This window comes from Baudoinia panamericana (assembly GCF_000338955.1).
Source record: "Baudoinia panamericana UAMH 10762 unplaced genomic scaffold BAUCOscaffold_8, whole genome shotgun sequence".
Taxonomy (NCBI): Eukaryota; Fungi; Ascomycota; class Dothideomycetes; order Mycosphaerellales; family Teratosphaeriaceae; genus Baudoinia; species Baudoinia panamericana.
Window position 1 is genome coordinate 591,072 of NW_006911264.1, and position 22,252 is coordinate 613,323.

At 53.7% G+C, this 22,252-nt stretch overlaps 12 protein-coding genes across 12 annotated transcripts; 5 read left to right on the forward strand and 7 right to left on the reverse strand.

Annotated features, from left to right (window-relative positions):
- Nucleotides 1-1,538: 1,538 nt before the first annotated feature.
- BAUCODRAFT_56388 (uncharacterized protein) lies at nucleotides 1,539-2,396 on the forward strand (the record flags this gene model as incomplete). The annotated part of the gene is made up of 2 exons (XM_007679330.1): nucleotides 1,539-1,871; nucleotides 2,004-2,396. Coding segments are annotated over 2 exons (726 nt in total), but the record flags the coding sequence as incomplete, so codon positions are not given.
- Nucleotides 2,397-3,022: 626 nt separating this feature from the next.
- BAUCODRAFT_132031 (uncharacterized protein) lies at nucleotides 3,023-3,585 on the forward strand (the record flags this gene model as incomplete). The annotated part of the gene is made up of 2 exons (XM_007679573.1): nucleotides 3,023-3,054; nucleotides 3,132-3,585. A coding segment is annotated over exon 2 (306 nt), but the record flags the coding sequence as incomplete, so codon positions are not given.
- Nucleotides 3,586-4,295: 710 nt separating this feature from the next.
- On the reverse strand, nucleotides 4,296-8,084 carry BAUCODRAFT_123657 (uncharacterized protein; the record flags this gene model as incomplete). The annotated part of the gene is made up of 5 exons (XM_007679574.1): nucleotides 4,296-5,299; nucleotides 5,351-5,636; nucleotides 5,695-6,492; nucleotides 6,555-6,639; nucleotides 6,700-8,084. The coding sequence occupies 5 exons, from the start codon at nucleotides 8,082-8,084 to the stop codon at nucleotides 4,296-4,298; spliced, it is 3,558 nt and encodes a 1,185-aa protein (XP_007677764.1).
- A 433-nt stretch (nucleotides 8,085-8,517) lies between these two features.
- On the forward strand, nucleotides 8,518-9,892 carry BAUCODRAFT_35184 (uncharacterized protein). Its single transcript, XM_007679241.1, has 2 exons — nucleotides 8,518-8,797; nucleotides 8,852-9,892. The coding sequence occupies exons 1-2, from the start codon at nucleotides 8,660-8,662 to the stop codon at nucleotides 9,728-9,730; spliced, it is 1,017 nt and encodes a 338-aa protein (XP_007677431.1). The 5' UTR covers nucleotides 8,518-8,659; the 3' UTR covers nucleotides 9,731-9,892.
- Nucleotides 9,893-10,423: 531 nt separating this feature from the next.
- Nucleotides 10,424-12,319, forward strand: BAUCODRAFT_42261 (uncharacterized protein; the record flags this gene model as incomplete). Its single annotated transcript, XM_007679306.1, has 1 exon — nucleotides 10,424-12,319. A coding segment is annotated over one exon (1,896 nt), but the record flags the coding sequence as incomplete, so codon positions are not given.
- Nucleotides 12,320-12,612: 293 nt separating this feature from the next.
- Nucleotides 12,613-14,240, reverse strand: BAUCODRAFT_530457 (uncharacterized protein). The gene has a single exon (XM_007679575.1). The coding sequence runs from the start codon at nucleotides 14,008-14,010 to the stop codon at nucleotides 12,790-12,792; it is 1,221 nt and encodes a 406-aa protein (XP_007677765.1). The 5' UTR covers nucleotides 14,011-14,240; the 3' UTR covers nucleotides 12,613-12,789.
- Nucleotides 14,241-14,470: 230 nt separating this feature from the next.
- BAUCODRAFT_72953 (uncharacterized protein) lies at nucleotides 14,471-14,896 on the reverse strand (the record flags this gene model as incomplete). The annotated part of the gene is made up of 1 exon (XM_007679415.1): nucleotides 14,471-14,896. A coding segment is annotated over one exon (426 nt), but the record flags the coding sequence as incomplete, so codon positions are not given.
- Nucleotides 14,897-15,119: 223 nt separating this feature from the next.
- BAUCODRAFT_35189 (uncharacterized protein) lies at nucleotides 15,120-15,771 on the reverse strand. The gene is made up of 2 exons (XM_007679242.1): nucleotides 15,559-15,771; nucleotides 15,120-15,510 (listed from the first exon to the last, which is right to left on the reverse strand). The coding sequence occupies exons 1-2, from the start codon at nucleotides 15,637-15,639 to the stop codon at nucleotides 15,238-15,240; spliced, it is 354 nt and encodes a 117-aa protein (XP_007677432.1). The 5' UTR covers nucleotides 15,640-15,771; the 3' UTR covers nucleotides 15,120-15,237.
- Nucleotides 15,772-16,567: 796 nt separating this feature from the next.
- Nucleotides 16,568-16,735, reverse strand: BAUCODRAFT_123663 (uncharacterized protein; the record flags this gene model as incomplete). The annotated part of the gene is made up of 1 exon (XM_007679576.1): nucleotides 16,568-16,735. The coding sequence occupies one exon, from the start codon at nucleotides 16,733-16,735 to the stop codon at nucleotides 16,568-16,570; it is 168 nt and encodes a 55-aa protein (XP_007677766.1).
- Nucleotides 16,736-17,482: 747 nt separating this feature from the next.
- Nucleotides 17,483-19,894, reverse strand: BAUCODRAFT_35192 (glycosyltransferase family 71 protein). The gene is made up of 2 exons (XM_007679243.1): nucleotides 19,483-19,894; nucleotides 17,483-19,425 (listed from the first exon to the last, which is right to left on the reverse strand). The coding sequence occupies exons 1-2, from the start codon at nucleotides 19,571-19,573 to the stop codon at nucleotides 17,849-17,851; spliced, it is 1,668 nt and encodes a 555-aa protein (XP_007677433.1). The 5' UTR covers nucleotides 19,574-19,894; the 3' UTR covers nucleotides 17,483-17,848.
- A 456-nt stretch (nucleotides 19,895-20,350) lies between these two features.
- Nucleotides 20,351-21,296, reverse strand: BAUCODRAFT_35193 (uncharacterized protein). The gene is made up of 3 exons (XM_007679244.1): nucleotides 21,055-21,296; nucleotides 20,863-21,001; nucleotides 20,351-20,789 (listed from the first exon to the last, which is right to left on the reverse strand). The coding sequence occupies exons 1-3, from the start codon at nucleotides 21,079-21,081 to the stop codon at nucleotides 20,683-20,685; spliced, it is 273 nt and encodes a 90-aa protein (XP_007677434.1). The 5' UTR covers nucleotides 21,082-21,296; the 3' UTR covers nucleotides 20,351-20,682.
- A 542-nt stretch (nucleotides 21,297-21,838) lies between these two features.
- On the forward strand, nucleotides 21,839-22,153 carry BAUCODRAFT_123666 (uncharacterized protein; the record flags this gene model as incomplete). The annotated part of the gene is made up of 1 exon (XM_007679577.1): nucleotides 21,839-22,153. The coding sequence occupies one exon, from the start codon at nucleotides 21,839-21,841 to the stop codon at nucleotides 22,151-22,153; it is 315 nt and encodes a 104-aa protein (XP_007677767.1).
- Nucleotides 22,154-22,252: the final 99 nt, after the last annotated feature.

A 22,252-nucleotide genomic window follows, 5' to 3' on the forward strand; every position in this document is an offset into this window, starting at 1 on the left:
TCTCATAATAAGAGGCTCGCGTCCCAGCTCTCCCCGTTTCTTCGCGAAGCCGCTGCTGCTGCTGCCCCGCCATCACCATCCCGCGCCAACGGATTGCTACCTCGCCGCGCGCCTGTCTCGCGTGCCAATACGAGTTAGAAAAATATCTTACCATTTACCACAGCTCTCACGGCGTAAACGTCTCGGCAGTTGGTGTCTATCTGGCAAGCAGGACTTTCTCCCGCCCGGTTGCTTCACTAGTGGACCGCTCTTGGCCGCGTTGTCACTGGCTAGCCTTGCATGAGACTCACGCGACACGACACTTTGACAAAACAGTGCACAGCCACGGCGACTCACTCCATCATCGAAGCAGACTCACACCATTTCACAGGCAGCAGCTTACCTTGTGTGTCGCAACCATTCACCAAAAAGCGTCTTGTGCGGACCGACCCTTAGCGCGGCAGCGCAGCTGACTACTAGAAATTTACTTGCAATCTTCCAAAGCTCTCTCTTCCGCCGAGGTCCGCTTCTGGTCAGCCTCAGATCATCCAACCAATTAACCGCCACTCATATCACGTGTCATTACCTCTCTGATTCACCTCACCCCAACCATCGCGTTCACGGCGCGCTATCCATAATATCAGCGCGTCCCGTTGCGATAGATTGGTTCGATCAAGTATTGTCGCGCATTCAGGGATCACGTGGGCCGCTAATTTCGATTCCTCGATCGCATGGCAGATATGGCAACAGAGATCCCATCAGCGCCAACGACCCATGGCCACGATCAGATCACCAGCAATCAAGCTTCGCATTATCTAACTAATGGCCATGTTGCGCAAGATCAATCGCAAGACGCACCCAATGCGACCAAACAGGACTCATCCATGGATAACACCAGGCACACGACCACGATCAACGTCAAAATGGCAGCACCAGATCCGAATCCGGCCGGACCTACTCCGATAGAGGACGTTGCCGGAAGCATTCAGCCAGTTGCGGATTTCATACCCAAGGATGCGCCAACTCATCACGAGCCGACTCCGCCTCCAGATCAACCACTTGTCACAGGCGAAGCTGCTGCGGACGCGGCGATGTCCGACGTTGATGTTGCAACTCAGCCAACAATTGAGGCAGCAATAGCGTCGCAACCGGAGCTTGCGGGGGAACCTCTGCAATCGTCTGAGCCCAGCCTGGTCCGGCGCCGCGAGGATGACGACGATGCTGAGGCGGAGCGGGTGGTGAAGCGGAGTCGAGTCGACGAGGAGATGCGGCAAGATCTTCCCCGGAGTGCGGAGGATGTGCAAATGGGTGGCGAGGAGGCTACAGACGCCACCACGGCACGCTTACCGTCAGTACCGCATGCTGTACCTGCAGAAAAGCTTGCTTCCGACAGTGCACCAGCCGCCTCTGATGCGGTAATTGATCAGCAGGCACCTCCGTCAGCACCTGCAATGAGCGCTGAGCAGCCTGTGGACAGCGAGCCGAAACCATCAATTGAAGGTGATGCCGGACCGACAGCAGGCGTCTTCGCCGCGAATCTGGCGGATCGGACTGCTCCGCTCAGCAAGCTGCAAAAAGATTACCTTATCGAGAAGATGAAGAATCTGCGCAAGACGAAGCACGCCACACCATTCTTGCAACCTGTGGATCCCGTCGCCTTGAACATCCCATCTTACCCTGAAATTGTCAAGCAGCCCATGGATGTTGGTACGATTGATGCTAAATTGAAGAGCAATCAGTACGGCTCTGCGCAGGAGCTTGTAGATGACTTCAACCTCATCATCTCCAATACCCGTACCTTTAATGGCGACCAGCATTTCATTACACAGCAAGGCATGACAATGAAGGCTTACTTCGACAAATTCATCGAATTGCTGCCGCATCCGGATGAGGTCGCAGCACCAAAGGCACCGAAACGAGCATCACCAGCAGTCAAGGCACCTTCGCGGAGAGAATCCCGCCATGCTCCTTCTGTAGCTCCGCCAGCAGCTGCAATCGAGACGTTCGCGTTGGCGGACGGCCAGCCACAGATTCGTCGCAGCGGGACAGATCGTCCAGCGCGTGCCATTAAGCCCCCTGCGAATCGTGAGATCCCGTATGCGAAGCCAAGGCGAAAGGCGCACCAACTCGAGCTGAAGTTCTGCGAGCATGTGCTTGATGAGCTTCGAAGCCCAAAGTATTCCACTATGAATCACGTCTTCTTGTATCCTGTGGATCCAGTAGCACTCAACATTCCCCACTACCGTCAAGTAGTGAAGAATCCTATGGATCTCTCAAGCATGGCGCAGAAGCTGAAACAAGGCCAGTATGAGAAGGCCGGCGAATTTAGAAAGGACTTCGAGCTCATGATCGATAACTGCTTGCTGTTCAACCCGCCCGGTAACGCAGTGCGCGACATTGGAATCGCTTTCAAGCGGCAATTTGAGCAGCTTTGGCAAGGTAAGGAGAAGTGGGAGCGGGCGCACAAGCAAGAGTCTGCGCGTGCCACATCAGCGTCCGGGGACGAGGAGAGCAATGGTGAGGACGAAGATGATGACGATGAGCCGGAGGACGACAAGGAGCAGACCATCGCGGCTCTCCAGAAGCAGCTGGCGGATATGCAGAACTTGATCTCTGGCATGGCCGCAGGTGGCGCAAAGCCGGGGAAGGTCAAGAAGTCCAAGGACAAGCCTAGCTCCAAACGAGGCAGCAACATCGGCAGCATTTCTTCTAAGCCAGCCAAGACCAAAGCATCTGCGCCGAAATCGAAGAAGGCTGACAGCAAGCCAAAGCGACTCGTGACGTATGAGGAAAAGCAGGAAATTTCTGAGGCCGTCAGCACCATGATGTCCGAGGATCAGCTTAACACCGTCACTCAGATCATCACGACTCATTCCGAAAAGCACCGCAACATGGAAGACATGGAGCTCGAGATTGACGAGCTGCCGAATGAAGTACAGCACATGCTGTTGACATATGTGCGCAGGCAGTTCGGCAAGGCGAGGGGTGCTTTACCGCTTAGTCCGCCGGATGATGGTGAGATCGAGGACGATGATTTCGAGCCGAGTGAGCGTGTCGGTCGCGGTTCCGGTGCAGGTAAGCGCAAGAAGCACAAGCCAATGGGCAAGCGCGAGCAGCAGGAGACGATTCAGCAGCTGAACTCGAAGCTACAGCAGTTTAAGCAGGTCGGCACGAGTGGGAGTGAGAGTCCAACTGGTGGGTCTAGCTTCCAAGCCAAGGCTGAGAGTTCAGGTGACGATGAGAGCGAGGAGTCGGAGGAGGAGTAGAACTTCGACACTGGAGATTTCTCGTGCATACTCATGGTTGGCTATGCAGTGGTGATGCGCCGCCTGCGATGGTGGACGAGAGGTGCGCGTTGGCGTCTAGTGGATGCGGTGAAAAGTGCGCCAGTGCATCGAACGCGCTTGTTGTGCCGTACTTTTAGCGGGGCGCTACGGCAACAGATTGTTTCGGCGGGTGATGTTGTACGAGTAGATAGTGACACACGGGCAACAGCTCGGAGCCTGCAGACTGATCAGCGGTCGGAAGCAACTAGGTCAGGAATTGGTATGCAGTATGATGCTGGAGCACCATGCCATCCAGTGAGAAGCGTAAAATGCCCGCATTCCATTCGCTTCGCAATCTTGTAAGCCCGTGACATGGACTGCGGACAGTGCGAAGAGCCGTGCTGCCCTTTGGTGGCGATTCGCGAAAGCTGGGAAGTCAAGAGCAAATAGGTATGTAAGGCGTCACCTGAGCCTCGTGAAAGTAGATGTGCGCTCCGCTGCCTTATCGTCGATGCGGCGGAGACAACACATTACTAGCCTGCTCGTCAAAGTCAAAAATACAGTGGTCTTTTTCGATGGTGTAAGTGATTGCCGACTGCGAGCAGTCCCACGGCACATCTTAAGCAAGCAAAAGTGGTGTTGTGGCAGGATCGACCACGTGCTGCAAGCTTGGACGTTGACACAACAGATGCACATGGCCTGTATTTTCCCTTCTCAAGCGAACAAGAATATGGCGCCATAGTTTGTGATTCGAGGGAACATTGGTGAACAGTTGAACGGAGGCGCCATGTCGTGTGGTAGGAGCCGCTGCATGTACTGCGGCCTCAGACGATGACTAATCGGTACCAAACTCCCAGGCTTACCTCTGCTCAACGTTTTGTTGCTCCTGATGATCCCAAGGCATCGGCACCAAACGCTTGCAATTGCCAGACTATGTCAGACCTCTATTGGCTCCCAGTCAAGAAGGGTGGTTTTCAGCTTCTGATCGAGTCTGCACGAGTAGCCTATGTTCGAGAACGCAGTCTCGCTTTCCATAAACTGTCACTTGTACTACTTACAGGCTTGGTACAAAGACAAGAACTCGTTCACCGGCATGTCCCAGTTGGTCTTGTTCAACAACCAATGAACAGCCTTCTCGACATCTTCTACGAAAGCCTGTGTCTGCGCTCGTGAGTAGTTTGCAACGTCCCATCGGAGTACGATCATATACGTTGTGGCCTGTGGTCCTCCAAGACCAGCGACAAGTAAGACACCAATCGCGCATCGGATCGCAAGCTGTGCTACCTTGACATTGTCATAGTCACCGAGGAACCCCGGCACCCACGAAAGGAATTGCGTACCGTGCGTTTGATGCAACATCTCTCCAGCGGCCTTGCCTGGGTGCAGAGCGTTGAGCTTCTCGATGATACGAAGCCAAGGGGCATGTGCTCGCTTAGTCAACTCAGCCTGTTCAGCCTGAAGCCGGTTCAGAAAGTTAATGGTATGCTCTTCACGACGGATCTCAATTAGATTGGTGACTGCGCTCATTGTTGGACCTGCAACGTCCGAGGCGTCTAGTTCGCCAATGGGGGCGCTACCGCTGTGCCCTCCGGCCAGGTTACGAAGTGTGCCAGGCCAGAAAGGAAAGGAAGAACGAGCGGCCTCAAAGTTGCTGAAGAGAGCGTGCGTATGGTTCGTGCGGGTAATGTTAACCAGCGCCATTGCGGCTTTCAGAACCACCGACGCTGTGATGTGAGGGTGTCGCTGCTTCAGCTGAAGTAGAGCAGGTGCATCGAACCCGTACTCGAGACCGTCAGGACTCTCTGTGATATATTGACGAGCAATGCGAGCTGCAGGATACAGCGCTTTTCGGTGCAGGTGGATTTGTGACAAGCGCTTGACGTGCCAGTCAACGTCAAGAGACGCTCGGGGCGAGCAGCGAAGTGCAGTGTACATGTCCGCCCAGACTTCGAACGATACGTGAGGACGTAAGGGCTGATTGGGGTTCCGGAGCGCTTGATTGAGGTCCTCGAGTACTAGCCGCATGTTTGAAGCATCGTGAAGGATATGGTGTACTAATGTAGAGTTAGCGACCATACCTATCTCAGAGACAATCTCTCACATACAATACATGACGAAAGCGGCAGACTGTGACTCCTCAATGTAGTAGAGCAAAGCGTGGAACAAGGGCCCAGGAGCGGTCGAATGCTCCCGATGTGGGTACGTGATTGCAGTCTGCTGCAGCTCCAGCAGGTTTGACAGCTTTCCCTTGTTGATGAGAGACTGGTCAAAGAGCTGTGTGGTTGGCTTGAGCGCAACATAGAAGGGAGCTTTGTCCGCATCGCCCAAAGTGTAGCATGACAACCATAACGGATTGTTCTTGAGAACGGTGGTCAACGCCCGTTTTAGCGCCTGTAGAGACTGCGTCAGCATCTCCGACACCTGCCTTCCATGCAGTTGCCTTACAGACCTCAACACTGCAGCCTTCAGTGGTAATGGCAATCGCGAAGTTCCAGGTATCCATCAGCCCACTTCCGAGCATAACGTTGGTAAAGTCGCTAGTCTGAATGATTGTTCTTACATCGCGGTTCCAGTCAAGGCCCGTCGAAGCAAGTTCTGCAGTCGCAACGTCTTTCATACGCGCGGCGGAGTTCTCAGGTCCTACAATGATCTGCATTTCTTCTAGGCTTGGTGGCCCTTCCCAGATCATGGGTGTGGCCTCCTCCGTCAGTGCGGCACCGGACAGCTTTGCAGACAAAGCCTGGATCTGCGCTTGCAGGGTTGTGTGCTGCATCATCTCCTGGACAGACAAAGTCTGACCGAAGCGCTTACGGTACATATCTCGGACTCGCATAATCGTAATGGAATCCGCAAAATTGGTTAAGGGCAGTTGCACGTTTAATGCAGCTGGTGCGATGCCGGTTGTTCGCCAGATCTTCAGCACGCTCTCCTGGACCAAATGTGGTCCACTGGGCGCGTCTTTCAACATGATTGAATGAATGCGGTCAAGCGGCACGCCTCGGTACGCCTTGTACGCTGCGACGGCGGACCTGAGCATTGATTTCTGTACTTTCCCGGACATTGTTCGTGGGAGCTCGTGAAGCCCCAGGTCCTGCAGCGTCAAGACCATATCCGGGACATAAAGTGGTCCCATTGTGGTCCTGACTGCGTCTTGTAGTGATTGCTTCGCATCAGGGCCTGGCAAGCTCCGCACGATTGCGACGGGCAGTTCGCCGGCGATTTCATCATCGATGGCCACAACTTGCGCCTGTATTCACACGATTGATCAGCATGAACGCTTCTAACGGACCGATTGTGCAATTGTCTTACCTCTATGCCCTCTGTTTGATTCAGCACCCGCTCTATCGCTGCTGGCGCGATGTTCTCACCGCCGCGGATGATCATGTCTTTGTACCTATGCGTGCAATTGGTCAGATTACGGGCGACAGATTGTAAAAGACAGCAATTGCAGTACCTTCCAACGATAGAGACTGTACCATTGAGATGCATTACGGCTTGGTCGCCGCTTCGAAACCATCTTCGACCATGCACATCTGTGAAGAAGCTGTCTCCACCATCCCCGCCAATGTAGCCATCGATCAACCCAGGGCCAGACTGCTGAATCTCCCCAGGTAGGCCGCGAAGAACGACCTCGCCAGACTCGGGGTCGCAGATGCGTATCCGGGCGCCGGGTGAAGCTTGGCCGCATACCGTTGTACCGCCTACGACCAGCTTCTCCGGGTCTGTAACCGGCGCGGCCCAGACTGGACTACCTTCTGTCATTCCAAATCCGGTTGAAACGCCTTTAGATCCTAGGGTATATATGACTTGCCGCATATGGTCGGGCGTGACAGAGGCCCCGGCCAAGCACACATCAATCAGCTGTGGGAACAGCGCTGCGCTGTCCTGACGACAGTGTTCGAGTAGGCTGTGAAGAGCTGTAGGGACAAGGCACGTATGCGAAACGGAATCAACAAGCAGCGCATGGGCCATCTCCGCCGCGTCAAACCACGCAGACGGATATATTACTGTACCTCCATTGCAGAAGAAGTGGAGGACGTAGAAGTACCCCATCGCATGATTGTTCGGCAAAACACTGCAAAAGACGTCTTCTGTTGACGCTCCGCCAAGGGCAAGGTTCTTCATAAATGCATTTAGTGTTAGGTCAGTGTGTGGACAACCTTTCGGGAACGAGGTTGTTCCGCTTGTAAAAAGCACCGTGACAGGGTTGACTGTAACTCCGGTATTGGCTTTGAACACTGCCTGTGGTCTACTAGGCATCGCCGTCTTTGTCACTTCCTCGGATGCTGCAAGGAGCTCAGCAAAGCTTATCCACCCGATGGGGCAAGTTTTCCCGGCAATGACCTTGAGGATGGGGCAATCAGATGGAACATGCAGGCTGTCAAACCATGCAGCTGCTTGCGGATCGTCCATCACAACCAATGCCACTTGAGCAATGGAGACTAGGTGTTCTGCCTCATCAGGGTTGATCAGATTCTTGGGATCAAGTGGGATGAAAGGACATCGCAGCTTGTGGGCAGCCCAGAAGGCAAGCGGGAACTCTGCGCCGTTGCTGAGAAAGGTGACCAGTGACATGCCTTCCGAGATGCCATGGCGCTGAAGGGCTATGCAGAGGAGATCGACCGCTGTCAAGAGCTGTCCATAAGTCCATCGCAGGTCTTTCGCTGGTAGCGACTGTATGCCATGCAGCCCCGGAGGCTGATGCCGACAAACAAGAGCTAGCTTATCTGGGAATCTGGCAGCTGTCAGCGACAGCTGGCGCCAGATAGGCAGTGGAGCGTCCGGCCAGTCGTCACCATAGTCAAGGCTCAAGGGGTGGGGATCGGAAATGGTTGCCATCTGTACCCGCATAAGCTGCAACGAACAAGACTGGATAGGCTGGACACGGTGAAGGCGCGTAACCCTTTATAGACTCGCAGATGGCCAGCTGGCATTGCGCGTCGCGGTGTGGCTGCCGCTGACACTGGTCAGACACGAGCATAGCTGGGTGGCCTGCTAGTTCCGTATAGCATATACGTAGTACGCGGACCCGGGACAGTAAGCTGACAGGTTGCACGACATTCGAGACCTGCTCCACACAGCTTCCAACCTATAACAGCATGGTCTGCACCACTACCATAGACACAATTGGCATCACACAGACTCTGTCGTGGCGAATTGCAAAATGGGGACGCCATTCACATGGACTGGAGTTCATCCGCACAAGCACGTGACTGCACGATTGCTATAGGCTTAGCGCAAAATCGCCGAAACTCCGTCAATCTTGAGAGCGAGCTTCTCGACGTGTCTTTCGATGCTTGTTCCAGTATGCCGGACTCTCCCACCCGCAAACGTGTGAACGATGAGCACTTCCTTGCGCCCAAGTCAGTCTTACGGATACGCAATGCGTAAATGGCGGCAAGGCCACCGCAAACATGAGCTTCTACGACCTTAATGTACCATTTTCCGCAAACGACCAGCAATTGCCAAGAACCGTAGCTTTTCTGCATGAGCTCGGTTACAATGTCATCGCACTCAACCACATCGTAACCGGGAAACTGCCAGCGCAGATTGTATGTTCGACCTCAGTATTGAGCCCATCTGTGGCGTCGCTAACCGCCTAGCAGAGTTGCGCAATACCTGATCCGCTACCCTTCAAAGACCTGCCGAAAAAGATCGATATACGACGGCGAGTAACCCTGACACTGACCGAGTCATACCAAAACGCGCGCCTTGCAGAGTTGGCACGCGCTTACGATGTCCTGGCCGTCCGTCCCATCGACGAGCGCACACTGCAGCTCGCGTGCAGCAGTCTGGACTGTGATGTCATTAGCCTTGACATGACTCAGCGCCTGCCATACTACTTCAAGTACAAGATGCTCTCAGAAGCCATAAAGAGCGGGAAGCGCTTCGAAATCTGCTACAGCCAGGGCGTCTTGGGCGACAGCTCGGCGAGGCGCAATCTAATCAGTAACGCTACCCAGCTCATACGAGCCAGCAGAGGCAGAGGCCTCATCATTAGCTCCGAGGCAAAGGCAGCGGTCGGATGTCGCGGACCATGGGACGCAATCAATCTGGCAACAGTCTGGGGTCTTGGTCAAGAACGCGGCTTTGAAGCGATGAGCAAAGAGCCGCGTAGTGTTGTGGTGACCGCGCAGCTGAAGCGAACGAGTTACAGAGGCGTCATTGACGTCGTGTATGGTGGCGAAAAGCCGGCATCTACTAACCCAACCCAGCAGGCGAGCGGTGTTGGCAGCTTGAAGGCCAAGGGCCAAGCGTCTGCTGTTAGCGGTCAGAAACGAAAGGCGGAAGACGATACTGAGGGTGGAGCTGAATTGGTGGACAAGCCGATCAGCAAGCGTGAAGCGAAGCGGAGGGCGAGACAGGCTCGATTAAGCGCTGGAGGCACTGGTGGGATGGTACAGCCCGAAGTGGCTGTGGACGCGCCAAGCTCGAATGCAGTAAAGGGTGCGGCCGTGACGCCGAAAGATGCACTCCCTGCCTAAAGTATGTTAGTCTTCAAGAGCAATCATATAGTATCAAGCGATGCTACTCTCTTGCAAACTAGGAAGGCACGTAGAAGCAGCGCGATCACTGTGGCTACTTCGACGACAAACCACCCACGCGGGGACAGGACCCTTGTAATAGACGGATTCACCCGCTCCGAAGCGCATCCGACTCGATGACGATCTTATTGGCTGTTCGTCGTCTTATCTATCTGCCATGGTTGTCCTTACTGCTTTCATGTTTCTCTTATGTATCCGTTTGCTAATGCTCACGAACTGTGACACGCTTGGATGAGGATACCGTCTGGCATTGGGAGAGGGTGTGGAAGGTTTGTTGAGCATTTCTGTTTCTTATGCCATGCTGCTAAGTAAGAGCGCACCTCACGTCCCTTTCCGTCTTGCAAATTCCGAGACTGAAAGCACACCGGACACAGTCACGCTGTCCTATACCTGTAGACTTGATCGTTTCATCTCCGGCTCTGCTCTTGATGTTTCAACCATAACAGCGACTATTGATAAGCTGCTTACGCAACATAGATACGAGCACCGCGCTGCGAACAGTAGCGCTGCCATATCAAAGGCTCTCCACACCCGGGAGACGGAAGGTGGAGCTTCTGAGGCCGTCACTTACTGCCTATCGCGATAGCAGCCACTACGTCAAACCACTTCACACTGCTTGCTTCGGCTGCAGCAATGGCTACAGTACTGGCTGCTCCGCCACTGGCGCCTAAACCTATCGTTGCTTGGTCTTCGCCGCTCTCCTTCATGGACAGCAAAGAGACCCGGCCTGCTCTGAAGCAGCTTCAACAGTCTGCACCTCCTTCTCGATCACGGAAGGAGCGACCTTGCGATGGCTGCCGGAGGCGAAAGAGCAAATGTGTGCTCCAAGACTCCGGCCGATGTGTGCTATGTGAGTTCCACAAGCAAGAGTGCACCTTCGTCGAGAAAGCACAGCCACGCAAGCGCAAGGTCGATGATGGCACGGACGCTGAACTTACTCCGACAAGGCCAGTGGCCACTCCAACAGTTGGCTCCGCTCGCGCAGAGCCACAGCACCATACAAACTCGATAGAGCGTCTCCCATCAAACCAGGCATCTGTACCGTTGAGGAGACCCTTCGCTGTCGATGAAAGCCTGAGCCTGCAAAGACATCGCCATTGCAAACTCCTGGGACAAACGACAGCTCTAGACTCTTCGCTGATTAGACTCGGCTCTTTCAACGAGAAGAATGAAACGCAGTCGCGGCATGGCATTCTCCGGCAAGTCAATTGCAACGAGTACTTTAGCATACACGCAGATGCCGACGTTCAAATCCCGGACGACGAGGCACGAGCGCTTGCGGAGATTGAACGCATCGTAGGACCGCATGAGCCAGCCTTGATTGACATCTACTTCCGCAACGTGCAGCCTAGCTATCCCATCATCCAGGAGCAAGCTTTTCTAGACCGGCACAGACATGGTGACAAGCAGTTCAACCCGCCGTTGCTGGCAGCGATGTATTTACTTGCACTATCATGGTGGGAGCAGGATCCTGAGCTGGCCAAACACACAAAGCCGGATGTAGCAAGGCTGGAGTATATTGCCGTAACCGCCTTGACGGTAGCAATGCAGCGGCCAAAGATCTCAGCAGTACAAGCGGGCTTGTTATTGCTGCAGCGAGCTAAATCTAGCACATGGACTTTGACCGTGCAGCTTGTCGCCCTAGGGCAGGACATAGGCTTGCACCTTGACTGCTCGAGTTGGTCGATACCAGTTTGGGAGCGGCGCTTGCGCAAACGCCTTGCTTGGGCACTTTACATGCAGGACAAGTGGAGTGCTGTGATGCATGGCCGACCCTCACATATCAACCCGGCAGACTGGGTTGTACAGCAACCGACTGAGCAGGACTTTGACGAAAGCATCGATCCCACACTAACGCGAGTCCAGGAGGTAACAGAACCTCAGTTAGCCCATGGTCGAACGGTTTTCATGCAGATGATCAAACTCACCGGCATCATGGCAGAAGTCTACGAGACTTTCTACTCGGAGACAGCTAAAGCTGATTACGCTCGCGCTGGACGGTTCGCCACGCAACTCGTGCTGAACCGTGCCAAACCGGTGCAGATCAAGCTGAAGGAGTGGTTTGCTAAGCTACCGACTGAGTGCAAGATGGACAATTATACAGCAGGAGAGCTATCGTCCACTGGCTATCTGCACCTTGGCTACTTCGCCGCCGAGATCAGCATCCATCGGCGTATTGTACAATCACTGGACACCAAGCATGCTGAGCCGTATTTGCTTTACATTTGCAGATCCGCGGCCAAGACACGTCTCATAAGCGCCATGGACTTCGTCAACCGGCTCAAGCCCGAGCATCTCCACGCCTTTTGGTACTTCCCCTCTACAAACAATTTTGCACTGATAGGCACATTTGGGGCATTATTGCAAGCTACGAGCCCGGGAAGAGAGGAGGCGGCTTTTTACGCTAGCAGACTGCACGAGTATCAGTGGACGCTCAGCATGAGTGCGAAGAAGGCGCACTGGATACAGGGCGCGCTGGACATGCTGGAAGCGAATGGTGACATGCTGAAGGCGCTGCCAGAGAAGCCGTGGGCGGCAATACCGACTGAGAAAGCTGTCATGGCTGAAATGGAGCAGATGGTGGATATAGATGTAGGCATTGGGGAGGTAATGGAAATAGACGGCTTTACGTCCGAGTATAACTAGATCTTCGGCTGAAGCTCGGAAAAGGCGCCCTTGTACAGGCCCCAACCAGCTGCACGATGTCGCCTGATAATGCTTCCACAAGCTATCAGTACTCGCAGGTTGCTCCGGTGAACCTGGGTCCGCATACGGTCAGCGACGCGCTTAGATACCGTAGGCGGTTCCTGACTCTAGACCAGCCTTGGAATCTTGTAATCGAGAATAGCCAGGCGTGAGTCAGCGTTGAATCGTGGCCATCCTACTGACATAACGTGGAGAGCGGTACGTGGCTTTGCGTAGAGTCCTACCAACTGTCCATCTATAGTGCGAACTCTTGCCAGCTGAAACGTTGTCAAATGCAAAAATCAAGCCAAGGACTACTCAGCGTCCAGTGGGCAAACAGGCGGCACATCGTTGACCTGGATGCCGCCCCTCTTGCGCTCCTTGCTGTCAGCAAAAGGGATCTTCCACCCGCCTTCAGTTTCCGGCACAGCAAGCCACAACCTCATCAGGTGCCGCCGAACTCTTGGCCTCCCATCTTCGTTAACAGAGCCCGGGGGATAGTCCTTATACGCCGTCCGCGCGTGAAGTACATGCGAATTACTTAGGAGCTGAATGTCGCCTGGGTCGAGTATCATGTGAAGGGATAGCTCCGAGCAAGTCTTGTCCCAGACATCGAGCGCATGCTTTTGCTTGGCGGACAACGGAGGGATCCTGGCGTTTGGTCCGGAGTTGTAGCGTGCAAGAGAAATCACGTAGTTTGGGTCCAGACGGGTCCATACGCGCGCCCCGCCGTTGGGGTCGTTCTCTAGAAGCATAGGAGCCGATCTGTAGTATGGATCTTCACCCTCGCTCACTTCTCCTTTGCGATCGAAATACCAGTTAGGTGTCGTCAGTGTCTCAACCACATCTGGATGCTCCCTCTGAAGATGATTGAAGAGATGGTGCGTTGACAAAATGTCGGATTCACCACCTTCCAGAGCTTTGGCGATGCACAACAGACCAACCAAATCCGCTGCATCGGTATGGTACGGCTGCTTCGCGTTCGTCCGGTAAATTCGCACTCTATCCTTCTGCGTAGGGTCTTCGCCCAAATCCTTAACGTGGCCGAGGATGTGTCCTTGTCCGTTCTGCGAGGTGAAGTAGCCGAAATAGGCACCAAAGCCAAGATAAGCAGTTGCGGACTTCTGAAGGCTCCATTCCTGGACTGGTATGCCCTTGAACAGAATGAAACCTTTGCCGTTGATAACTTCATTCCGAACGCTCTCAAAGAATGGTTCCAATGTTGGCAAGGGAAATCGCTCTTTCGTCATGCCTGTCAGTGGTACACCTGAGGCAATAAAGTTGTCTGCGGCTTCGCCGAGCTCAGCAACTTCCTCATCGCTAAAGATGTGCGTCCAGCGCTCGGGATGCTGTTGGTAGTCTTCAGCCTGCCAAACTGTTTGACCAGTAATCTGCTTTGGGAAAGCATCGTAAGGTCGGACAAGCGAATAATCTGGCGGATGCTGTCCGGACGTCTTCAGACCGTCCGGGAAGAGCTTCTTATCAAGGCCTGAGGGACCATTGAACGAGGGTGTTTCTACCAGAGCTGGTGCCATAGCTCATTCGAAGCAGGAAGTTCGAGTAACAGGAAAAAAGAAACACGGAACATCACTTACTCTAATATTGGCATGGTCACAGCACCTGCAAGCGATTGCGTGCTCAGGTAGATTGGCAACGAATGCTTGCGTGAGATGATGTGCTGCGGCGAAGTTGGCCGATGAGGGGCCCATTCGGCTGGAACTCGGGCATGACCGAGCTCAAGCTTCGCGAGTATAGCAATATGATCTGTCGGACGAGAAGCGTTTTGAGCAGGTTGACAGGAGTTTTGAAAGGTTTGCCACAGGGAGCGCATTGGGTCGCCAGTTGACCTCGCCCCCTAAGTAAGACCGTGCCTGTCGCCACCCCTTGAAACCGGACAGATTCCATGCTTGTGCGCTCTAAGAACCTCAAAGCCCGAGCTGCTGCTCGGTTGCACTTGTGGCTTTCCATGAGTCGTGTGATAACTCAGTTGCTGACTTAGGAGCGCGGCGGATCCTCGTCGTAAGCTTCTGAGCATTCGGGGATGCTGGTGATAGCTCGCTTCGTCCAGATATGCATAGCCGTTCGCAGCATATCCTTGGTAAGGCCATCGAGACAACCGGCTTTGACTGCTACCCTCGGACTAAGTGTCCCTTCGAAGGAGATATGCTGATGCATCAAACGACTTCCGCAGGTGGTGCAAAAAGTTCCTCTCGTTTCTCCGGTACTGCTTGGTCGACTGTAGACTGCAATAGCGCTCGGATTCGGCGCCTCGATGTTGAAGGCTGGAAATATCGCACTGATGCCATAGGCTGAAGAAGACTGATGCCTACACTCCAAGCAATGGCAGATGAAGATCGCCTGAGGCTTGTCTGTCGGTGTCACAAAGGTGATTTGACCGCATTGGCAGCGCCCTTCCATACCTATCGCTTGCAGGCGAGCTAGATGCTGCACAGTGGTCAGGTTAGTCGTATGTGGGTGGTATGTACGCTTGACAGAGAGACGTGTTGAACGCCACCGCGTCACCAGCGCCAAGAGCGCTCCATTCAATACGGGGCTGAATAATGCGATGCTGCCGACGGATTGCAAAGGCCATGCTTTACAATATCACGCATATTGAACTGCTTCGCTTGCGCCAAGGACACAGCGCGTTTAGATCGTACGTTCCATCTAATGTGCAGACTCGTGCGCTTTCTCGTATTCTCCCTGGTCTACCTCGCCGAGCCATGTTGTCTCTACCTATTGTGTTAGCAGGAGAGTTCATTTCAATGAGTGGCGCACGGACTGCCGAGTGAGATGGCAGTATGTGCCATGCAGGTTGTGTTTGTGCCACCATGCCAGTGCTTTTCGCCCGCAGGTACATGAACCATGTCGCCAACTTGCAACCGCCGAGGTGCCTGACCTTCTGAGCAGACCAAACCGTAGCCCAATGTAACGGTCAGGATCTGGCCTCGTTCGTGATAGTGCCAGAATGTGCGGGCTCCCGGCGTGAAGCAAACATTATTGCCCATGCAGTCATCTGCGGTGAAGATCGGGTCCTGCTACGGTGTAAGAGAGGGGAGAGGGGCAGGAAGAGGCAGCTTCACCATGTGTACTGTTCCCGTAAATGTTTCAGTAGGCTGCCGTGATGCCGCCTCGGGCTTGTGAGAAGCGCGGATGAGCTGCATGACCTTGATGGCAGCGCCAAGTTGAATGGAGAGGGTAGAGTATCAGCGCTGCTGGTCAGGCGGAAACACAATTGAGACGGAATGAACAAAGGAATATCGACCGATTGCCTTGCTACTCCCGCACCTCCGCACTGTTCTTACTGCATATTAGGTCGATGAGATCTTCCGAGGCCTTCAATTCATCGACTTGCGCTAGCCGTATTTGAGAGTTCCAAACTCGCCTCAAGCGCAGCGAGCTCCAATCTATAGAAGGAGTCTCACTACCTGCAATAGAGTACAGAAGAGCACTCGAAAGCAACACACAATGCGTGGATTATCGAGTTCGTCAGCAGATCAGGAAGTCAAGATGAAATGGTTTGCCCCACGCGTATGTTCAAGATTCGTCCTCCACCATTGAGCGGTTGATTCTGCCCCTTCGCATGGCCGGAGTTCCAGGTCCACAGGCATGGCTACAGCTGCCGCGTTAGCATAGCTCAGCAACTGCTTTGCCATGGGCGAACTTTCACAAGGATACGTTGTCGCTGACTATCTCGCCCTTAACTTTATCATCACGTTCGAAACGAACTCTAAAGCACTCTCTCCACGGGCGCATCGCAGCTTCGGCCAACTAACATTGCCGCCACGTACTGCCAGCGAATAGTCACTTTCCCGATCGAGCTTGATATGTCGAATGTATAGGTTAGTCCGAATCAACCGGACATAGGTGATGTTGCTTCTGATCCTCACATTTAGCGGCAAACATGGACTCAGTGCCGAAAGAAGCTGTAGTTGTCTGCACGAAGCTCGCCGTGAAGATGGCTGAAGACAGGACGAAGAATCTTTAAAACCCCTCCCTCAATGTCTATTCACTAATTATGTGTGATTGATGTCGTAAGCTCATTAGATTGCTCCTAGGGCTGACAATATCCTGGCCACCAGACGCCTCGCTCTACAGTAGCACCCTGCCATAAGCGCGATGAACACGAACCAAGGCCACAGCAGCGAGAAATGCGCTATCATACCCGAAACACTCGTCGCCAGAGCCCTTGCCTTGAACACCATCGCTGGAACCAACCATTAGATCATAAACCGAGTCCAGGACTTTCCCACCAATCATGAGACTTGATCTGACGACTCAAAGCGATGTAGACTTTGCCTTTCAATGTCGAAACAGGCTGAAGAAGCTCCGACTGCTCCGTTTAGCCTTCCGGTCTAGCATACTTGACGCAGTCAAGGGTGGCGGCGTTCCTGCGGCGTAGGACTCGGCCTGTGTCGACCCACTAACTCCAAGTACGGTGACAGGCCTGGGGGAGCGGGAAGGAGTAGACCTCTGATTTGGGACACTCTCCGGTGACTGACTTGAGAGGCTGGCGGCTGTAGTGCTGCTTCCATTACTGACGGTGCGCCGACTTGATACTGTCTCGAGACCTGGTCGAGTGGAAACAAGCGTGACAATCGCCTCGCCGGTGATCTGTTCGACTCCCGGTCGCCATTTGAAGCTGGAAGTGACAGCTTGCTGGGGTGACAGAATGCTCGCGCGTTGCTGTCGATGATATTCTGCGAGCTGCCGTCGGTACGTTCCGCAGGAGAAGTCACTCGAAGGTAGAGTAGACGGATGTTCTTCCATGATAGCCTAGTCGGACAGTGGACTGTGTCGCAGTTGGCAAGCACTTCAGCAAAACGTGGAAGTGGAGGGAGATACGGGAAGTAAGTTAACAGGAGGGTATCTATGCTCTATACATACGGTGCGTAATACAGGTATTTGTCTGACGGGCAACCGGCACAAAACTTGTCCATGCAGAGTCGTTGAGTCAGCGGTGGTTCATGCATGAGGTTGCATGTGAACAATCAAAAATTGTCCGCTATCCGCAAAAGCCGGATGAAAAGGTCGTCAAGACACCCGAATGCCGTAAAGCCCGGCGTCGGCCGCTTCCCTTGGCCGTCCGCAGATTGGACGCCTGCGGATGGTACGCCGGTTTCCTAGGCTGCAGGGTTACCGTTCGCATTCGCGTAAGCACATCTTGTGAAAATATGTGTGCTGCACAAGTGCCTAAACCCGCGCACAATCGGACGACTGAAAGTCCGGTTCGAGGCCGCCGTCAGCTTGAGGGGTAGCATTACCGAGCAAGCGTCGAAGGTGGCCTGCTCGGGCACTAGGCGACGAGCTCGGCGTTATGTCTGTTCCTTATATATGGTAAGCCAACATATGATGCGCGGTCACGATAATGCATCAAATAGGGTCGACTAAGCAGACGGCATCTTGCATCGAGGGCACATCCGTGAAATTGTGGCGCTTCCCGTTCTCGTACTCGAATTCGAAGCCGAACGTGTCCATCATGTATCTCCGCATAGCCTCGCAAGTTCTGCCGTGACGCCATGCTTTTGACCGGCATGCCGCATGCTCCATGGCTCGCCAGATCTTGATTTCTGGATCCAGATTGTCTGGACAGTATTGACGGGCATCTTCGTCCATTAACTTTACGGAGTTGTGGAGTTCGTTGTAGAACTCGGCGAACTCATCTTCGTATCGGCTATTGTAGCCATCCGTGGACGAGTCGGTATGCCAGATGGGCAGACACCTGACGCAGAACATATCGCGGTGGGACCATTTCATGGACGTGCTGTGCATGAAGAATGCCTTCGCCTCCTCGCGACCTTGCGGTATCACTGGCTCCATCTGGATCATGCCAATACGCCTGTCGGCAATGCGTCCAATGACCCAAGTATCGGTAGGTGGATATTGCACGGTGTGGAATGGTTCCTTGAGGGCTCGCAGCGCCATTGGAAAAGTGTCCTTGTCTCCCCAGCCGGCCCATCCGATGTTCATCAGCGTGTAATAGAGCTGGGGTCCATGCCAGTTATAGTACGTCGCAAGCAGTAGCGACTTCCAGTGCTTCTTCTTGTTCCACAACACTTGCCCACTTTCGTACGTCCTCGTTCCCCAAAGCGCCTCTGACTGATTATCAGCGATACCTATCGCGTAGTCGAGCCAATCTATGTTGTCGTAATCCCAAAAGTCCGGCCATAACATAACTCCAGTCTCCTTGTATGCATTCGACTCGAAGAGGATTTCCGGCGCCTGTATCGCAAGATTGTCCGCATCCATGAACAGTATCTCCTCGAAACTTGAAAACAACATGGTAAAAATCTTCAACTCCTTTCCGTCTGCGATCTTCAAGAGGTCCGTGTCAAGATAATCGGACAATCGCCGACACACCATGCCTTGCGACTCAATCTCTTTGCACCAATCCTTCTTCTCTTCGCGCTCGTCTCGTCTCCACACTTCAACTGGTAGCTTACAACCCGTGCCACGTAGTACGCCGAGCGAGGTTACTGCGTACTCGGAGTAGGACCCACCGGCCAGCATAATGATGCCTCTACCTTTGAAGGCTTTTGGATACGGTGGGATGTCATTCAGAAATTCCGCTTGACGGTCACGGATCAATGTGTATTGGTCTTCGGTTAACAAGCTTGATCGGTCTCTAATGTCCTCTGGAGAGGCAGGGGCGGCCATCCATGGCGGCTGCTCCAGAGTTGGAAGGTCGAAGCCATGTTGTTCCAGCGATCGACTCAACTCGGGCCAGAACGAAGTCAAGGCCTTGACGTCGACATTGATTGGTGTCCTGATACCTTTGGAGTTCGGCCAGTCAAGGCCGCATTGCGATGAGGTTGATGTGGTAACCGTGGGCAGGATGCCAGTGCTGGATGCGATGACTGATCTTGCTGGACTAGATGGATGGGCAAGAGAGACGAGTATTAGGAGGGTAGTCAGTGTTCCAACAGCGACAAATGCTTGTTTGCGCGTGACTGCTGTCTTGTAAGATGATGTCCCGCCAATAGAGCAGTGTTGCGCCAGCGACTAACCTCGAGACAACCATGCACGCGCATTCTGGACTAATCGCGCATGCCCTTGTCGGCTAATGCCCAGGAACGGTACCGCTTCCTCCTGTGGCATTGGTCACAACAGCAAACAATACGGCTGTCACAGAGCGGATGGATGCTGGCGGGCATGCGGCAGGATGACCGATGTTGTACTATGGGCAGGACAGAGTCCATTACTACTGTATCATTAAAAGACTAGCTCATGGCATGCGCCGCAGAATGCAACCCGGCGCCGGACTTGGAACCCAAAAAAAAGTGAAGCTTCATCCAGAGCAGTCAGGCCCCCTGGGTAGCGTCTCGCCGCCACGCGTTCGATTCGTTGAGAGACGGAGGGACCCAGCCAGCCGCCGCCAGCGGAAGAAGCAACAAACGCTTTCTTTCGGACTCCGCCAACCGGGCATTTCCAAGGAACCACACTTTTATCGTAGATACGGCGAAACCCTCGTGTTCGTGTTCTTGCAGAGAGGGTTCCTCGGTACGTCTTCACACGTGCTCCGCTTGCCCGCCTCGCAGCGCTTAGCCCACGCAGTCATCTTGTCCCCACGTGCACAACGTGCAACCTTTCCGACCACGGACATCTCCGCTTAGTTCAGCCACAAGCCGCGCCAGGACTATATCAGATTAACTCGTTGTAGTCTCACCGTTCCGTTGGTGATTGATAACGGGTCAACGTCAGCTGTTGCGCAAGCGCAGGCACTGAATAGACAGGTCCATCTGGAGAAAGTCGTACAACCCGATATGAGCATTCCATTACGACCATAGCGGCCTAGACTGAGTTACATATCTTAGGCCGAGAGACGACCAAATATCACAACCTGAATCGACTACCGTCAAGAACTACGCAACACAGGTTTACTGGATGACTGATTCCCGACCTACATGGTAGGAGTCTTAGTGAACATGAACAGTCAAAAGGACCGCCTGATGCCACGAAACGTTGCGCGCCTGTGCTACTGAGCTTTACCGTAATAACAATGGCGCGGCAACAGGTGGGCAACTGTTCTAGTGAAAGAGTGTCAATACAGACGCGCTTTCTGTCAATACCAGAACAAGAGTGTGTAAGGTGAATTCTTGCAGAAGAAGCCGAATGCTTAATCTCCGCTCTATCAGTCCAATTACACAGCAGCCATGGAGTCGTAGAAGGTCGTAAACATGCACACCACCCTACGCGTCTTGGACAGCTTAGAAGAGCTTATTGAACAGATCCGCACCAGCAGTCGCCCCGAAACCGAAGACCGCGGCATTGCCTAACTTGCCGGCGATGCCGCCCATGGCCTCCTTGAACTTGTCTACAACACACGCATACTGTGTTAGCAGTCTGCCAGGCCACTGGGCATAGCGTGAGTACAGAGCATCACCTACGGTGGTCTTTGTGCTGCGGGTTTGCTGGGTGATCTGGGTTGTTTTGCTGCTGATAATGATCTTGGACGACCTGCTTCTCGTTCGGACCTAGTTTGGCGTGTGCCTCTTGGAGAATGCGTTGATCCTCCGGGCTCAGGCCCTGTTCAGAGTCGTCAGCCTTGCGCAAAGAGCAACCCGGGCAGTGGGACTTGCCTGATATGCTTGGTAGTTGCCGGACATCTTGGCAGTAGCTTTTCACGTGATCGTGTGCTAGAAGTGAGTTTCGAAGTTGAGCTAGAAGCGTTAAGCTGATCAATGTGATTTATGTGGCAGTACAGTCGCAACCACTGTTCACTATTTCAGAGAGCACGAAAGCGCATGATGAGAGGTGATGTCATGCCGCCCGTGTTTCTTTGTGCTACGCAACTTCACCATCTTCCGTGGGGCATTTCCCGTCCGCTGCAGTACCTCGTGCATCTCTGCCGTGCTTATGTTCTCGTGCATACTGCTACCGCTCATCCATGCACTCTACACTAAGCATTCATATACCCAGGTAAGGTAGGCACGGGCAAGGATTGTTAAAGCATAGAACTTGCAATGAGGTGTAGGGGCCGCTGCAGCCCAGCACAACGTCGTGGCCCCAACCCACGGACATTACCACTGTAAGATCGCCCGCATCTGGTTTGATTGATGACTATGGCATCCCTCGGTCGTCTCCAGGTGTATCTCTTGATTACGAAAATACAGGAGACGACCTTGACCGTTAAACTACAGCATGAGCGGCCCGAGCCCACCACAGCCGTGGTTCCAAGACGCTCCAAGATCTATCAAGCCTGAAGTCTACGATTTCTTCCAGCAGTACGTCGGTCTGCCTCGAGACAAAGTTGAAGGTCACGTCGTCGCTGTGCGCACTATGCCTTTCCGATCGTGCCGTCCCCGTGCTTTGGACGCTTCGCTTTGAATTGATTCTGCATTGCATCCAGCATCTGGCGACATAATGAAAGAGCTGCAGGATGGTGAGACCATGATCGACTCCGGGTGCTGTCTTGGCCAGAATCTACGCCGTGCGGCATACGATGCAGCACCAGCAAAGAATGTTGTTGGGTCGGATTTGAAACCCGTGCTGATGGACATGTGCTATGAAATGTTCAAAGACGGCGGCACATTCCAGAGCAAGTCTTACCATTGCGACATCTTCAAACTGTCAACGGACACCAAGGCCTCGGGTGCCCTATCCGAGCTGGAAGGACACTTCGACATTGTTCTCTGCTCGGAAGTCCTGCATCTCTGGAGCCAGGATGTTCAGATTTAGGCTGCGTGCAACCTGGTTAGCATTCTGAAACTCAGGTCCTCATCGCTAAGTGTTGGGAGGCAGGTCGGATCAAATCCGGCTCGCGAAGTTTACGTCAGA

Bases quoted from the DNA above. Each gene is read 5' to 3' on its own strand.
- BAUCODRAFT_35184 (XM_007679241.1), top strand. From the start codon at position 8,660: ATGAGCTTCTACGACCTTAATGTACCATTTTCCGCAAACGACCAGCAA. The intron at 8,798-8,851 runs GTATGTTCGACC...ACCGCCTAGCAG, and splicing joins GGAAACTGCCAGCGCAGATT to AGTTGCGCAATACCTGATCC.
- BAUCODRAFT_530457 (XM_007679575.1), bottom strand. From the start codon at position 14,010: ATGGCACCAGCTCTGGTAGAAACACCCTCGTTCAATGGTCCCTCAGGC.
- BAUCODRAFT_35189 (XM_007679242.1), bottom strand. From the start codon at position 15,639: ATGCAGCTCATCCGCGCTTCTCACAAGCCCGAGGCGGCATCACGGCAG. The intron at 15,511-15,558 runs GTGAAGCTGCCT...ACACCGTAGCAG, and splicing joins TTACGGGAACAGTACACATG to GACCCGATCTTCACCGCAGA.
- BAUCODRAFT_35192 (XM_007679243.1), bottom strand. From the start codon at position 19,573: ATGCCACAGGAGGAAGCGGTACCGTTCCTGGGCATTAGCCGACAAGGG. The intron at 19,426-19,482 runs GTTAGTCGCTGG...ACAAGACAGCAG, and splicing joins GCGTGCATGGTTGTCTCGAG to TCACGCGCAAACAAGCATTT.
- BAUCODRAFT_35193 (XM_007679244.1), bottom strand. From the start codon at position 21,081: ATGTCCGGCAACTACCAAGCATATCAG. The intron at 21,002-21,054 runs GCAAGTCCCACT...GACTCTGAACAG, and splicing joins GCAACTACCAAGCATATCAG to GGCCTGAGCCCGGAGGATCA. The intron at 20,790-20,862 runs GTAGGTGATGCT...CGTGTGTTGTAG, and splicing joins CCCGCAGCACAAAGACCACC to ACAAGTTCAAGGAGGCCATG.